This window comes from Ornithodoros turicata, chromosome 7 (genome assembly GCF_037126465.1).
Source record: "Ornithodoros turicata isolate Travis chromosome 7, ASM3712646v1, whole genome shotgun sequence".
In the NCBI taxonomy this organism is placed as follows: Eukaryota; Metazoa; Arthropoda; class Arachnida; order Ixodida; family Argasidae; genus Ornithodoros; species Ornithodoros turicata.
The window spans coordinates 39,110,953-39,128,022 of NC_088207.1; the positions used below are offsets into that span (position 1 = coordinate 39,110,953).

At 45.7% G+C, this 17,070-nt stretch overlaps 1 protein-coding gene across 1 annotated transcript in view; it reads right to left on the reverse strand.

The window, feature by feature from the left end:
- Positions 1 to 3,194: 3,194 nt before the first annotated feature.
- LOC135401065 (glutamate receptor ionotropic, kainate 3-like) overlaps positions 3,195 to 17,070 on the reverse strand; it is a 162,197-nt gene continuing 148,321 nt past the window's right edge. The window contains exons 10-15 of the mRNA XM_064633205.1: positions 16,476 to 16,679; positions 14,751 to 15,112; positions 14,030 to 14,228; positions 13,713 to 13,935; positions 12,580 to 12,848; positions 3,195 to 7,833 (exon numbers count right to left, since the gene is read on the reverse strand). Of these exons, the coding sequence (XP_064489275.1) occupies positions 7,678 to 7,833; positions 12,580 to 12,848; positions 13,713 to 13,935; positions 14,030 to 14,228; positions 14,751 to 15,112; positions 16,476 to 16,679 (1,413 nt within the window). The 3' untranslated portion in view covers positions 3,195 to 7,677. The remainder of the gene's footprint in view (positions 7,834 to 12,579; positions 12,849 to 13,712; positions 13,936 to 14,029; positions 14,229 to 14,750; positions 15,113 to 16,475; positions 16,680 to 17,070) is intronic.

The window sequence follows — 17,070 nt, forward strand, 5'->3', positions numbered from 1 at the left end:
ATAGCATCAGGCCTGCGCCCATGCGACACAGCGTCACACACGAAGGCCTGCTGTGGATGCTGCTATGACGTCAATGAAAGAGTGAACAAGAGAAATGCTCTTAGCAGATCGCTTACTTCTCGTAGGCATCCGTGAGTTGGGCGGTGCGCACGCCTTCTACTATCTAGGAGGTGTTGGTCTAGGAGTCGCCGTTCACGGCCGTGGTTAATATAGAATATTTTCGATATTTGAGCGATTTTCATCTTCATGTTTCTCAGGGTGAATGCTTTAGTTCAGAGGAACAAATTGAAAATGGTCGTATGCTTGTTTCATGGTCCTTTTAATCCCCGTTCAACCTCGTTCAGCCTCCGCATCCGACCGTGTCGCAGATAACGTCGTTGTCATCGGGATCGGCATACAGATCGCCGGACCAATGTGCCGTTGCAAACGCTCGTTGTAAAGTTAGAGCCAGCAAGTATTCTCATCATTGGCTGACTCAGCCGACAATCCAACAGCACCACGTAGGGCTCTTGTTCATCTTCTCTTGTGTTCCGAAAGCGTCGCAAGACCCTTTAAAGTCGGAGTGAGTTCGGAGAAACTTTGGAGCTACTCCGCATGCCTACGTGAACTTAAGCTTTACAAGTTACAATCAGCACCGCAATTACAAGAATCAGCTGTAATCCGCAATGCGTTATTGGAAAAGTACTGCCAAATAGCCCAATCAATATGGGAAAGCTCAAGCCGACATCTTGCGACGAAAGAATAAATACATGTACTTAAATAAATTATAATTAAAAATAAATAATTCGATGCTCGTACATCTAGTTGGCCTGACCCACTTCTAGAAATCGGCTTCCAAGGGTAGGTCCCTTCACGTCCTGCTGGCACGATCACGGTCCTGCAACACGATTCCCCACAACCCCCCAACATAATAATTGAGAACCTCTGATTTAGAGGCATTTAGAGAGGGGCACAACAGGAATATTTCTTCCCAAATTGCATAATCGACATGCTGAAGAAGCCTTCATATGCTAGTGGGAGTCAACTGTGACATTGCAGGACATACCAAAATTCGTGAGAAGGCCAGTGACCAGAAACAAGACTAGTAAGCTGTGGCATTGCCTGGTAGTCCTTCAGACATGGCTGTACACTCAGGAGAGCGGGAAACCTGCTACGTCAACCAAAAGATTGATCGCTGGCTCAAGAAGCGCTATATGGTGTTGTACTGTGCGGGACAAAAGTTTACGGAACAGGCTCCGGAGCATTCCTTCCTCAGAGTGACACGGCTAGCAGCGGATAATACCGTACGGACTTGCAAATAGGTGACTGGGTTACCCAAGCACATGTCTGTAAGTCCGTACGGTCCCATTCACTGCTAGCATGCCACACTGAGGAAGGAACGCGCTGGAGCGTGTTCCGTAAACTTTTGACCAGGGAGGCTAAGTTCGTTCAGTGTAGAGATAACTTGATGCATCGAGATAAGTATTCGGAAGGAGCCTATTGGACAGTGCTGCGCGCGGTGCTGCCCGCTGTCCAATAGACGCGTTCCGATTGCTATTCTCGACGCAACAAGTTATCTCTACACTGAAAGAAACGTAGCCTCCCACCACTGCACCATAATGCACGTTACCGTACATGTCGCATTTATTGCACTTGCAAGTTGAGAAGGAAAAAAATAAAAGTAACGATAGGCAACCATGACCACCTCTTCTTTCCTGTTCCTAGCAACGAGGTGGACAACTGACTACAGGCTATTCGCGGCTCCAACTGGTTGTTCGCACCTAGCGGACCTCAGTAGAAGAACTCAATTAATAGCAATGACAGCAGCTGGCCCATATGTATCGCGGTGAGCCGAAATTATGTCGAAACTCCCCTTCGTATGCGATGGAGTTTCTCGGCTTACAGAACTCAAGTAGCAACGGGCACTGCCCAGTTCTGCAGTGCTAAAATGGTGCAAAGAAGAACATTCCATGCCGAGATGGCAAAGAGAAAAATGATACTGCCCCAATAGCGGCATGAACGAAAACAACGACGGGAGCGCCTCGAATAGACGGGTCATTCTCAAGAACAGAACACCAACGTTAGCAGACACGAATGCTAACAGACAGCATATAGAGTGTCCCAGAAAACGTGTCATTAAATTATAATAAAAAAATACGCCACCTAGAACCACAGTGTCAACGGCATTTGTTCTTACTAGGATTTTGCCACCTCCTGATGTGAGTGTCATCTAACTTAAGTTTTATTATGTCAGTATTTACGAACTGAACTCGGAAATTTGCCTAGTAAAGTTCGCTTTTTTACCCCACCAATTTGAAGCGTGCGCAGAATTTACTAAAGTTCATGGTAATTGACACGGATATTGAGGAGATTGTCCCATTGGAAAAAATAGCCGAACAATGCGTTTCGGAGTGCCCACAACCAAGCGCTCGACCACTTTTTGCGCGCCCTCGATCTCAGTTCAACGAAAGGAGGTTGCTAAAACCAGCCGTGTATGTTCCGTGGCGCCATCAAGGTCACAAACACCACACGCATGCGCATAGGCAATTAGGAAAGAGGCACATCAAGCGCAATCATCGCAAACTAACAAACAGCCCGGGAATCTGGTAAAACGCGTTTCGATAATACAGTAGAGGACGTGTGTAACGTAGCCGTCGACAAAGTGTATTTACTGAAGCTACTGAACCTACCTACGCAGTAGTCTCTGTCTGGCTCCAGATTCGCTTCTTGTCTCCGATCTCGTCTACTCCTCATTACAGTCCTCACGGATTCCGCTTCCTCATTCTCTGCTACGAGGCAGATCTCGAAACCCCATTCCCATCACAATATGCTACTCCATGTTTAATGGCATAAAAGTGCATTACGCTGTGTATAGGATAAATCTCGATGGAATCGATGGCGAAATAATGAAGTACGGGGGAAGTACGGGGGGGGGGGGATCAATGTCGAAATAAAGAAGTATATACGGGGGTACGGCTGTTTTCAAGCTGCTTGATCAGCTTTTTCAGCTGTATTCCTTTTTTACTTTGGGAACAAACTGGAGAAATGAAAAAAAAAAGTACACTTTTTCTTACTTGATACATACAATACACAAGTGGCACTATCACTACCTACCTCTGGTCCATAACAATCGTGGCGCCTATACACCAAGTCGGTCTCTTCTCCCTTCGATGCTTTACGAGGTAGGCTTTCTATACTGAGTATCATATAAACGTTTTTATTGAATAACTTTTATTAAAATAGTTCCATAAGTTATCAAAATGATAACACACTGTAGATCAACATGCTTTTCAACAAACCATCTCAACCTGGCAGACTTATGCGGCTCATGTGAGACTGAAGTCAAAACCTCCAAAACGCAGTGTAGATTTCTAAACCACGTAATAATTCCTCATATCAAGAACACTTTTCTCTTTCGTGGCCGTATACTACAAGGGAACGAAGCGACATTAGGAAATATGGCACTTCCAAAGTATGTTACAGGAAAAGTCAGCAACACAAACCGGATTGATTCATCCATAACCGCCCCGTTACGCGCATTGAGCATGAAATATTACGAAGGTACTTTCCTGAAACTTCGCTACTCCAGAAGCAAAACTACTTTTTTTTTTCCTACAGCCTGAAAGACTACAAAACGAAATGAAGTGACTTTCTTCAACAAATAACGAAATACCATGTGGAGCACACTACGCGAACCCTAGAATAAAAAGTATAGCAAGTGGTACAGTGACTAAGAATGACATGACGATGACATGGTTATTCATTCCCTGTACAACTGTTACATGTTACTTGATTAGACATTCACTAAATGGTGTCGTGAACAACCCAGTGTTCTGTTCCAGACTTGTTCACGTTTAACTTGGTACCTTCCGTCACTCGGCGCTATGTTACATACAAAAATAACACGGACACACTATAGGTAGATAACTTAAGGTTATTCCTTCTCGATAATGAGATGAGCAAAGTCCATGTACACAGGGTCGTCTGTCAGGGATGTCGACATGCGATGCCCTCAAAAAGCGTACAAGAGCGGTGGTGGCGCCCTTGTTCCATTCTCATGTGTTCCCATTTGAAGGGGGATGGGCGGGGACAGCTAATGACGTAGCTCACACAATTCATACAAATGTATACCAAGTCCCTCATTTGGCAATTCAATGCCGTATATGCATGAGGCGTAGCAAACCAAAGGAGTTTGGATACAGATTTGTCTCGGTATACTCATGATCGTATAGCTCTCGCGTATTCACAGGCTAAAATACACCAACAAAATTTCTCGAACATAGTACAAACATCAAGCTGAAAGATGAGGCCTCCTCCCAGAGGCTAAAGGTATGTGCAATACACGTTACGTATGTACAATACGTTAATGTTTTCTCCGCCATTCCCTCTGTGGAACATATTGCGTGGTTTATCAACTGCTTGAAGCACAAATGCAGAACATGGTATACAATATATGGTGCTTGTAGGTCCCGACCAAAGATTACGGAACACGCGAGCTGAGTACGTTTTCTCCGGTGCGCCACCCTAGCTGCAGGCGGAAGCCGGCGAGTACGGGCGAGTTCACTCCTTCGGAGGGGCGAAGAATGTGCTGCTACGACACACTGTGGTGGTTTCGGTATTGCTTCTGTTGAACGTGCCCGAGAAGTGGGTCGGATTTCACTGCAGTGCTGTCCTAACACCACGTGACTGAAAGATTGTATATGTAAAGTGCCTCGATATTTAATGTGATCGTCCCGTAACGGTTCAATTGTGCAAAAGATACATCTTGTTTCTTTCGCCTGTCACCGCGTCGCTGCTTTCCAATAAAAGCAATCACCAAGTGTTTCCACATGACTAATCCTTGTTATCCCAATGATAGCGGCGAGCTGCCAGCCTTCACAATCGTACAATCACGTGGTGTTGGAGAACACTGCAGGGAAATCCAACCCACTTCGCGGGCATGTGCATTCAAGAGAAGCAATACCGAAACTACCGCAGTTTGTCGCTAGCAGCACACTCATCCGCTCCTCCGAAGCAGTGAACTCTCCCAACTCGCCCGCTTCCGCCTGCCGATAGGGTGTCGCACCGGAGAACAAGTACGCAGCTCGCGTGTTCCATAAACTTTTATCGGGACCTGCAGGATATATGAGAGAGGGAAAGAAGTTCAGTCATTCTGGCCCTGCACTAGGTTTGTGAATTTATACGTCGTTCTGTGCTTTTGATGATAGCTCACTATGTCTTGTCAGTTATTACGTGTAAAATACTGAAAAAGTGCACGTTGGCGTTGGAGAAAACCGTAGCAAGGTATTGTTAACGTAACGGATAAATAGGGCATATGGGTGATGAAATTGTTGTTGTTTGTGAGGCAGTGAACGCCTTCAAGCCCACTGCCACTTGCGGTGCCGTCAGCGATGCCAATCTAGTCTCTTCACTGGGCGTCACTGTTTTTCACTGTTTTTTTTTTTTTGCAATATGGTTTTGAAATACAAGGTTAGGATTTTATGGCCCAAGCTTATCGGTGAGGTTTTTCTTCGAATATCGGTGACTCCTACACTGACGCATCTCCCTTTCCTGCTAAACAGCATTCGAGAGCGTCTGTGTGGTTCGGGCACCGCGAGAGGGGACGCACCTGTACGCACGAATAAAAACTGTCGTGGTACGCCTATTATACACACAAAAGGGGAGCGTTGACAACGCAGCTGTATCTACAGCGTTGGCAGCATTAATATTTTGACGCCAATGTACATGTCACATTACCGATGGTTGTGTCCCTGTTGCTGCGCGCTTCCGGAAAATGAGCTAATTTTCTTGATCGTCATCTTCCTTACCTGCCGAGTAGAGTTGGACCAACTAATTTACTACGTATTGGTAGGTGAAAACAACACCCAAGTAGAGTATCAGGAACAGCTGAAAAAGCGAAAGGTGCTTATAAGTCTTATAGGTCTCTTATAGGTCTTACAGGTCTTGTCAGTCTGTAACATGGGCGTTCTTTCCTTTCAAGCACCGTGTACCGATGTCGTAACAACTCTGAGCAGTGCTGACAAAGGGAAGGAACGGACAAATGCGTCCTCCCTGTTAGCATTCGACAATTCCCCTTTGAAAAAAAAAATTACCTGTAGTGCTCGTTAGGAAATGTGTTCCCATGCCATTGCTCTGATTAGACATAGGCATATGTCACATTACCGATGGTCGTTTGGTCACCAAGTGAAATAAATTTTCTATTCAGCATATGTCAATGAGGCTATTGGCGCCTACATTTGATAAGATGAAAGACCAGCAATTGAAACAATCGGAGGAAGAGTAGTCTACAAAGACACCGAAATGTTTCGTAATTCCAAGAAGAGTGCTTCTGAAAAATAAGAAATTGTACAATTCCGATGAAGTGTGACCATGCTAAGCAGTCATAATATCCTCGCCTGTATTTAAACCTTTCCTTCTTTTCGTCACTCTACCAGTTAACGAGGGAGGCAAGGAAGATGATTCATGAGGCAAACGCAGTTCAACGTGATACAAATTAACACCGTTTAGCTAGCTCTGGCTTCAGTGCGCCTTTGTAGAAGTATTAATAGCTGACTATAGAGCTGTGCTCCCCAGCTTCCGTTATTTAACGTAAAGCGAGTAAAAATTAAAAATAAAGCCAAATATCAATATTCCCTAGTTCTGCAGCACGCAAAAACGATTTATTGTTTCCCTAGTAAAGCTTCCTCTATCAGGGAAACAATGTCAGTGTAAGGCAGCGATTTATAAACAGAATGTGAGGCTCTGTTTTCACAGGAAAATCTGATGTGAGGTTTCATGCAGGGATAGGGTTTAATCAAATGGTTCATCTGTAGAACAAACCGCAGATGCCTTAGGGACGGTCGAATATTCGACCCTCCAGAGCGAAATGTGTTTGCCATAAATAATAGACACTTATTTGTGAATATGTAGCAGCCCACTTTCGCCAGCGCGTGGCCAAAAGTGAGCATGGCATTACCATACTGAGAGTTCCTCGCATCGCTAATCAGAGCAAAAGTACGGAAACGCGCTTTTATTTATGTTTTACGAACGCAACGCATGCACGAACTAGTGATATATATCATAAATACTTTTCCGCCGTGTTCCGCATAATAAATATACCGCAACGCAAAAGCACTCAGTGCACTGGAACTGCGCCCATAACACGGAAACGCACGATAAATTGAGTATAATAATTAACTTCGAAACTGAATGGCCCACAAATGTAGTACTATCTGGAAGGGGTGGCAAATAACAATGATACGGAGGTAGCTTAAGAAGAGCACGAGTTTGGCTCAGGGAAATACTCTTGTTGCTCTCGCTCACGAAATTGCCCAGAGTGCGCACTCGGTGCATGGAGCGCAGCAGCAAACACAAAGCTAAAACTTAAATTTCCTACTATTGTAACGGCACCGGACCGCTCCACAAGACGTGGCAGCTGTCCAGATGAGCGAACACATGTGTGATCCTCCCTTGTGTAACCAGGTGTCCGAAACCGTGTATGGCGAGTTACTCTTACATATCACATGAATCTTAAAAGCTACCACTGACGCCGGTAACGTCAAAAGGGTCTCTAATCTATCGTACTGAAGGTACTTTGAAGGCTCCGGGAAACACACGAAGCACCATACCGAGGCGGCCAGCCAACGCCTTCTAAGAGAGATATTCTGGGATGAGGGAGAGAATGATGGGTGTGGTGGATGTGGTGGATGTTCCTCTGGCTTAGAAGTCGGACTGGAAAGACGGCACAGTTGCGATGCGGTAGTCGCCCCCGTTGCTTTCCAGTTCCAGAGGCTTATCGCTTTTCGCAGGCATTGTGGAGCTCCGGCACGAGATGGCAAATTTCAGCTGCTTCAGCATTTCTTTGCACAAGGAGCCCTGAAGAGGACGACAGATGTAAATACGCTGGCACAATGATACATTTCAAACCTCGACCATCCAACAAACATCCTACTGACTGTGGCCTGTCATATACACGCCATTTGACAAGTAAGGTAGTGCGAGTTGACAAGTTGTCGTTCAAAACCTTAATAGAATTAAGTACAAAGCAACCAGGTCACATTGCCTGTGTCTGCTTTGCACGTCAGCGGTTGATATCAACAACCGCTAATTCAAGTCAATTTTTCCGCGTGTAAATAATGCGCAAAGGCCAACTGTGATATCAGGGGTTAAAACCTCTGAGACTGCCTTGTCTGCAGCAACAAAACACTCAAAAACTTGAAAGAAGTGTGTTCAGGCATCATTTTGGGTGTCCCATGAATGTCATGTCACAGTATGTTACACGTCACACATTAGCAGAGTTTAACGTTACTTTCACGCATGTAATTTATGAGCTGGCAATCTTAAGATCATAAAAACCAAATAGGATTAAAAACTGAGATAGATGCAGCTACGAGCCGATGTCAACCTTCTCAAAAACCACTTCATATACGCTACCCTTTTTATGTTTGTATGTAGGACAGCGAAAGTACAGCGGCTATTTACCTGTCACCGCAACAACCTTACCCCATTATCAATCTCTATCGCTGAAACTGCTTTATCGCAGGAGCTTCTGGTCTCCAGCGGTAGGGGGACGTGAGGCACAGTGAGGTATGGGGCAGAGTGTTACATTGCCGATATCTGCCTCAATCGGGAACCTTAAAAAAGCGAAAATGTAACAGTGTCCGTCAAACAGTGCGACATCGTCATCGGTTCACGCAAATCAGCAAGCAATCGGCAATCGGTAGGCAAATCGTATTGGCGGACGTATTTCGACGTGGAAAAAATATTTTGATGACATTTCTTCGTGGAATATAGCAATAGTGACTTGTATCCTATGCGTTATTACTCTAGTACATGAAAGCGGAATCACTCACAATTCGAATCCAAAGACGGCATGTTGTTTGCTCGCGCTCAGCCACGTGCTGATACGCGCATCTCAATAGATGTGTGATGGGGCACTGTGTTACGGGAGCACGGGCACACTGAAGCGGTGACCTCCAGGGTGTTGAATAGTACGGCCTATACATGAAGTCATGTTGCTGGCAGGAGCGAATGCCGCGGGGGGAAAAGAAGTTCGTTTTCTGAGGCAGAGCAAACGCCTGCTACACGTTCGAAGTTGCCTTTGCATCAATTAATTCGTTGTATGCTCGTGGTATCATGCTCCCCCACTGGTTGTAACACTCTGCCCGAGCCTAGGGCACACAGTTATAAGAGTTCGCTGTCTATATTTTCGCAGTTTGTCGGAATATCTCTTCTTCGTAGTGCCCTATTTAAAGGCAGCTTCGTGCTGCTTTTTGGCCGCCCATGACATGTATTCTTGTATTTAAAGGAACTGTAAAGCAGCAGAGAAGCAAGATATGATGGCGACGTGTCTTGAGACTCTGTTGCCTGTAAATCCCATATACGGAACCGTACGACCGACAACGCTCTCTAAATATTTTTAATTTTTCATAAAAATATCCGGCGTAGTACAGTGGCGCGACGCCTGGTGTCGAACAACCCCCTTTGCAGCGGGCAACACTGTCCAGTATGTATTATGTATGCAGCACTATTTGTCACGATTTTGTTCTTTTGTTGGCTATATTATTTCGTATCATATTTCCGTAGGAGTGCAGAAACCCCTGTTTAGTGTGCTTTTGCGAAAAAAAAAAATGAAAAAAATGCAGCGCTGTTCGACGGAAGCGCCACCTGAACCAAGTGTGGAGAAATCACAGAATGATCGACATAACGGAAAGCAATGGTTCTGAGGATGACGCACACAGTGCACAAATCCCGACGCTGTCTGGCCTTTTTAACGACTTCCACATTTCAACTGTTCATTATTTGTAAAACCCCGAGACTAGGTAACACAAAGGGACAGGCACAACACGAAGTTTGTTTATCCGCTTTATGTGGCTCGTTGTGTGGATTGCAGGGGCGGATTCTGTAGTGGGTTGTTTGGTCGGGCCCAGTGTTATACGCGTGCAATGTGGTTGCCGCAGTACTCGGCAGAGAGTACGGATCTCTTCCGAATACTATTACAGTGTTGCCCGTAATCTTTAATTTTAATTTTCTAATTAACTGCACCGCCTATTGGAATGAAATTTGCGCCGTTTTCATACTCATGGCTTGGACTATCGAATAGCCACGCTAAATTAAATTGGACCTCTGGCGCTTTACAGTGCCCTTAATGACGAAATAAATTATATCAAATGATATCACAAAATAACGTTTACTTTGTATGACCCGTATAAAAATGATTTGTTCTAGCCAGTGGAGTTAAAAATGTAAAGTTTTCTTTCCTGTGGCAAAATACAAAAAAAAGTCGACCTTTTTCGTCTGACTATGCCTCACGTTACCCTAACGCGCTGCACCGTCGAACCTGCTCTTCATGCCATCTATGATACGTGGTACCCCACCGATTACTTATAGAGTAGTAGCTTGTGACTTCGAAAATCGACCTCAGACACCAATATTCCTGGATTTTTGTAATAGCCAGCGTGGTCGACAGCCACTCTTACTGTGTACTTACTTACAATACCGTGTACTACCAGCAACGAGATGCACTGTTTCTATCATCGTGTACTACAGTTCTATAGAACCGAGCTTTTCGATACATCTGACTGACCTGCTGTGTTGGCATTTGTTCTATGATGGTGTTACGCCAACCTCCCAGCTGTGCTACTCGCAAAGTCATTGTGACGGCTCACGGACGAGGTCAACGTCTGTTCAGCTGACACGTGCTACGCACCCTGATTGTGAGTTCTACAGGGTGTCTCACGTAACGTGTCAAAAAATTATATTTAAAAATCTGCACGTCGGAAAATTATGGGGTCAACGGTATTCGCCTTCAGAGAGTTTTTGCCATTGTGTGAGAACACTTTTATGAATTTTTCGCCATGGGAAATTTAATTCTCCGAATTAAAGTCCGGAAATTACCTAGTCAACCTAACATTTTTTCGACAGATTCGGGAAGCACGGGTCGGGTTTTGCCCACCACGGAAAAATTCATTTCGTGGTACAAAAGTAAGGAGCGGAAAAAAAATTGGGAAAATAACCCATTTCGGGCCTCGCAAATTGCCGCTTGCCTTTCGCATCCCGTCAGAGCGCTCCGGGAAGCGATGCAGTCGCCCCGCCCCTTCGCCTTCGACCCTTCATATCATGCAGGTTGGCGAGCCGTATCACTAAAGCAAACGATAAAAAAAGAAAAAAAAAGCGAAGCGTAGAACAACAAAAGAAGATAAACGCAATCACCAAGTGAACCTGTCGCTGAAAACATGAGGGCGTTGGGAGGGGAATTAAAGGGGCGGGGCGACTGTTTTTCATGCGTCGCTTCCCGGAGCGCTCTGACGGGATGCGAAAGGCGAGCGGCATTTTGCGCGGCCCGAAACGGGATATTTTCCAATTTTTTTCCGCTCCTTACTTTTGTACCACGAAATTAATTTTTTCCGTGGTGGGCTAAACTCGACACGTGCTTCCCGAATCTGTCGAAAAAATGTTAGGTTGACTAGGCAATTTCCGGACTTTAATTCGAAAAATGAAGTTTCCCACGGCGAAAAATTCGTAAAAGTGTTCTCACACGATGGCAAAAACTCTCTGTAGGGGAATACCGTTGACCCCATAATTTTCCGACGTGTAGATTTTTAAATATAATTTTTGATAGGTTACGTGAGACACCCTGTATATGCAAAGGGTAGAGATGCTCCCCAGCGCATCCTGCCCTCTGGGACATTCCCTCATCGTCATCAGGACTCGTGTAGGGGACGCAGTCTCATCTACATTATCAACTTAGCTCTTCGCACCCCATGCTTTTGCCCGGCATTACAGGCCCTGGAAGTGCCTCGAATCATACCCGCGATTCTGTAACCTCGCTTCATCCCATCACCCTGCTACGTGGCAATCCATTTTGTCCCGACAGGGGTGGCAGCTGTGGAGATTCCGTACTTCATATAGTATACGTTGGTTTCGGCGCAATATCACTGGCCGCGGCCATGACGCCCCAACACTTCTGTAATGGCGACTGGATGACGTCAGGTAAGATAGCTCCTCTCGAGGAAACTGCCGTATTAGTTGCGGCGCCTATCAGTGGGCGCGGCTATGACGCCCCACACTGCCGTATTGGTTGCGGCGCATATCACAGGGCGCGGGCATGACGCCACCACACTGCTGTAATGGCGATCGGGTGACGTCATGCAAGGTGGCTGCTCTCCAGGAAACTGCCGTAGTAACAAGGAAGATCCACGAGCAAAACTAAAATTTTAAATAAGGCGATGACGAGAACACTCTAGTGATTGTGACGAATACTTAAAGACGACATGCCACTGCACTCTTAGAAATGAACTTCACCACATAGCACGCTCCTAGCCAACCATCATCCCGAATGACAACGTTCTCGCCCCTGATTTGTTGAAAACGGAAGGAGGAGCCTATTTTGTGCCGTGCATAATGGCACAAAATAGGCTCCTCCTCCCGTTATCAACAAATCTAGAGCGATAACGTTGTCATTCGGGGTGATGGTTGGCTAGGAGCGTGCTATGTGGTGAAGTTCATTTTTAAGAGCGTGGTTACCTATACTGTCTGCACAAAGGTTTTGACATAATTCGTGTCTACTTTAGCCGTGTGCTCTTCCCTTCGTTGGGCGCCCTGTATGCCGCTGTTACTTACTGAGCCTTCCCTCGACGACTTCCTAGCCTTGTAGAGGAACTCCATAATTGCCACGACAGACGCTAGCCCTAGACCTCCTAGTAGGACGACGAACACACCACCCACGTTGGCCAGGCTCAGTTCCGTTACGGCTGAAGATTTTTTAGAGTCATCTGCGCACTTTCCGCCGCCTTTTCTCTCTTTCCACCATTTTTCTTTGAAGCTATGAAGTTTCCCAGCTTCTTGGAGTTTTAGAATTCCACTTGACAGAATTTGACGGTATGGAGATTCTGAAACGGATAGATATAGGACGATGAGGTCACGCGGCAATAAGGTAAGCTGTTCCATCACTCCTGGGATACTTCACTTCAATAATGTGTGAGAAAATATGCTTCTTTATTGTTCCAACGAAACGTGATAACATGATGTTTCAATTGCTTCACATTGCGAGGCATGATCACTCATAATCACTAGCAACGCCAGAGCGGTCGGTCTCTCTGTCACACGGGCGGTCTTCACTGGTTATTGAAACCAACGGCCATTGAACATGCGCATAGCGCCATCTAGCGTGTAACATGTCAACTTCTCAAGCAGCATTGGATCCAATGCTCCCTGGCAGGTTGCCACATTGCACGCTTGCGCGCATGTGCAATGGCCGTTGGTTCCAATGACCATTGAAGACTGCCCGTGTGACAGGAGTGTAGTTCTGCCCACCTCAACGTTCTTTAACGTGAACTGTAATTTCAGCGCTTGGGTGTTTGGCGTACCTCACCGACGGTTCTGAACAGTTTGTACCATGCCACCAAATCGCTCGAGTCCTCTACCAGGTTTGATCCCGCAACCTTGTAATCAGTAAGCAACGTAAAAATTGAAGCCAACGTATCACCTTGAACTATATTCATATCACCTGTGTTGCGCATTGTAGTAATAAAACTGAAATTGCAAAAAAAAAAAAACAAGAAAAAAAAAAGTAAGTGCTTCCATAGCAGGCGATGGGGGAAGCGGGAACCATTATGGATGCAGTAGACCGTGTTCTTAGAACAGAACGAAGTACCGTGCAATCATTACTGCAATGCTACAGGACCGTATAGCACGTTTTCATTGGTGAAGCCCTGCTTTGTAACTGCTCTGATAAGATTTAAAAGGGTTCTCACTTTTTTTCGTGACAATTCCATATCCTTTGTTGTCTAGAAGTCCACCAATCTGTGTCAGGTTGCAGTTCCTTTCAATGATGTACTCGATGGAAGCAGATTCCATTAGATACGCATAGTCACCCGCCATGACCTTGTCGACACCTTCGTCATTTGATGCCACGTATACTTCTTCGTGACTCAGCATGTACTTATGCATCTTTCTGTATGTGGGGATCTTAGATTCCTGAAATTATAATAGAACATCGTAAAGCAGAATATAGATAATCTGTGGTGCTGTTTATTGTCCTTTCGCGGGGTAAGTCCATTGTAGAACTTACGGCGAAGAAAGAACGTGTGCTCCCAGATTTGAGGCAACCATACTTTATGGAGGTCTGCTTCGCTAAGTCCTCCGCATTCTCAATGGGGTAGTTTGTTTTCTCTACCGTCAGGAAAGCAGCCAAGTTGGCGGTGTAGGATGATATCATGATGAGCGTGAAGAAATACCAAATACCAGCTACCGTTCTTGTTGACATAGCTCTGGAAGATAAGAATAAGTACCTTACAAAGCAACTGCTTCCTGGTTCGCTGTGCATTAACGCATTTTCTTGATTAGACAAAATCAATCATTATAATTGACTAACTGTAAGAACAGTGAAGCATCAAGCAAGCGCCCCCCACTACATTTTCCTGTACAACCATCCTGATATTTACTTCCGAAATGACTGTATGTCCTCAATTTTTCCAGTTGAAATGCATCTAGGGTCGGAACTCAAACTTCTATGATTTAACCATGCAAGCAGCCGGTCCCAATCTTGCAACATTATCGAGGGAGGGGCTCAGGGACACTTGCTCGGCACTAAACGGTAATTTATGTATTATGGCTACAGCATAACATCTGCAGAATTATGATTACAGGGGCCAAGTTCAAAGTACCACCTAGTATACAATATAGAGGTAGTGCTCTGTGTGGCCTACACACATCATGCTATAAAGAGCCGCCGACGTAACTTTGGGTTCCCGAGAAATGACGAACGGCAGGTAAACCTCAAATGAACTTACTTAGGAGCAAGGTCGGAGCCTTGCTGCATGAGGGATCCAATGGTGAACCATAACGAATTTAGAAGACTGAAGTTGTTCTCAAGCACCTGGTCCTGCTGGCGGCATGGGTGAGGGTTGTCCCATTCGTAGGGACTCAGACGGCCTACCAGGAACAGTACCACGGAAACGCCGACGTAAGCGCCAACCACATACGCCCAGACCTCCATGCTGAAGGGCCATAGAAAACTGAAGAGTGTTGTCACTTTCTCTGTGGGCTTCTTGAACAAGATGCTGATACCCGTGTTCATAAAAGGCATGGTAAAATCTACGGCCACTTCACGTTTTGATGTGATGGTCAGGTCTGCAATCGCCAGGTCAGCTTTCTGGAATAGTAAAAGAACCGCCAATGGGTTAGACAATAACACTGCACAACACAGCTCAGAGTGAAAAGTCCGACGTGGTATTTATGCGACAGTGAAGTAACCCAGAATAGGTTATTACACGAATTGGATATGGCTAGATTAGATGGGTGGTGCGACGAAATGAACAGGCCGCAACAGATGTAACAGATGTAATGTAATGAACAGCCCCCAACAGAGTTCGCATAATCGCCATGCGTCTTGTTGTTGTGGCATTACGTCAAGAGGAACGGTATAGTTGTGGTCGGCAACAGTATCGTTATCGTTCTGAGTGTTCTATCTTGTAATTTAATAGAGAATGTATTCAATCAATAGCAATTACTTAGGTGTACGCGGGGTCTCATTATCTCGCACCAGGCGCAGGCGTCCCTCTAACTTCCCCCTCCACTAGCTCTCAACTCTGCTTCCTTTGGGCTCGCTTTCCTAAATATGCTAATGCCATTGGACACATGATCGGCAACGTGACGGCTCACAAGATGCACGACCAGCTCCCGGCTCAGTGGTTAGAGCACTGGCTCAGTGGTTAGCGTGCTGGCCATGTCACGTCGAGACTGGGAGGTACCCGGGTTCGAATTCCGGTGCCGGCTGTGCTGTGTGTGGTTTTTCCTGGGTTTTCCTCAGACGCTTTCAGACATATGTCGGCACAGTTCCCTTAGAAGTCGGTCCAGGACGCACATCCCCCCAGGGCGTCAGTCTTGACGTTGCCCACCTCTGTGATGCCGCCAACGGCGAGCCCTTCCACCAGCACCACCACGACCACAAGATGCACGTCTACGGAGAGCTCACTTGGTGCGTGTTTTCATTCAGTCCCAGGCTAGCCTTCGTAGCGTGAAACGCGAGAGGCTCGTTCATTTCGCAAGATCACGTTCAATTAAAGCTATTAAAGCCTAGGCGGAACGCGTTCTTTGACAATGCGAAAAGATTCTGCGGCAGCGGCTTCTACTACAGATGGCAACATGGTAAGAGAGCCCGGAAAGCCAGCACTAGATACGCAGAGAATGCACCCTGCACACTTTGGCTCTATACTGACTTTGTATAAAGTAGAAGGAGCCCCGAAATATGTGTCTCTTTCTGTTCTTTTCTCTTTTTTTTTTTTCCTTCCGACAGTTAAGGGCCGAGAGGACGTGCTAGTCTTCCGCATCAAGACTGCGCGGCAACTCTTTAACTGTTAAAGAGTTGTTAAAATATGTGGACAAAAACACTCAATTCAGACAAACACCTGTCCCACGTAGTGACAGAAGGTTTCGTTTTTTTATTGTTTTTTTTTAATATTTACTTCTTGTGTACTCTACGAATGGAATTCAATAGTAGTGACTAAAACACTTACCCCGCTCACGACTTCGCCAATCATGCCGTTCCATTCCCCGGCTTCGTTCTGTAAACCGTAAGCGCTGTCTTTCACTTGTTGAATCTCATAGTTGAAGTTGAGCTGATGGGACAGCTCCTGCATGAGGTCAACGCAATAGCCTTCATACCGATCGTTTCCCACTAGATCCTTCGCTGATTCTTTAAGCATCATGTAGGGGGGAGTCTGAAAGGAATACGAAATTAAGAAGGAGTCACTTCCCTAATCGACGTTATTAGATTAAGCAAGGACTGCGGCTCAGACGCACAGGACCGTGCGTTGGACGTTGCACAGGACCCAACCTGTCTCCGACAGGTCCCGCGTCGGTTTATTGTAAACCCGAAAGTTAGTCTTTGAAGCCGCGAAAAAAAAGGATCCGTTGGAGGTACAAAGTTGCAATCAACGGGTTTCGTGTTGTTGTATCGCACGCTACAACTTTCTCATTGGCATTTTTGCTCTAATTCTTATAATTAAAAATGGCTAATTAATTTCAATTAATTAATTAATTACAAAACAAAAATAGTCTGGGCATCCTCACACCACTGGTAATACTATGCAGTCCGTCTTTTTGGAGCGC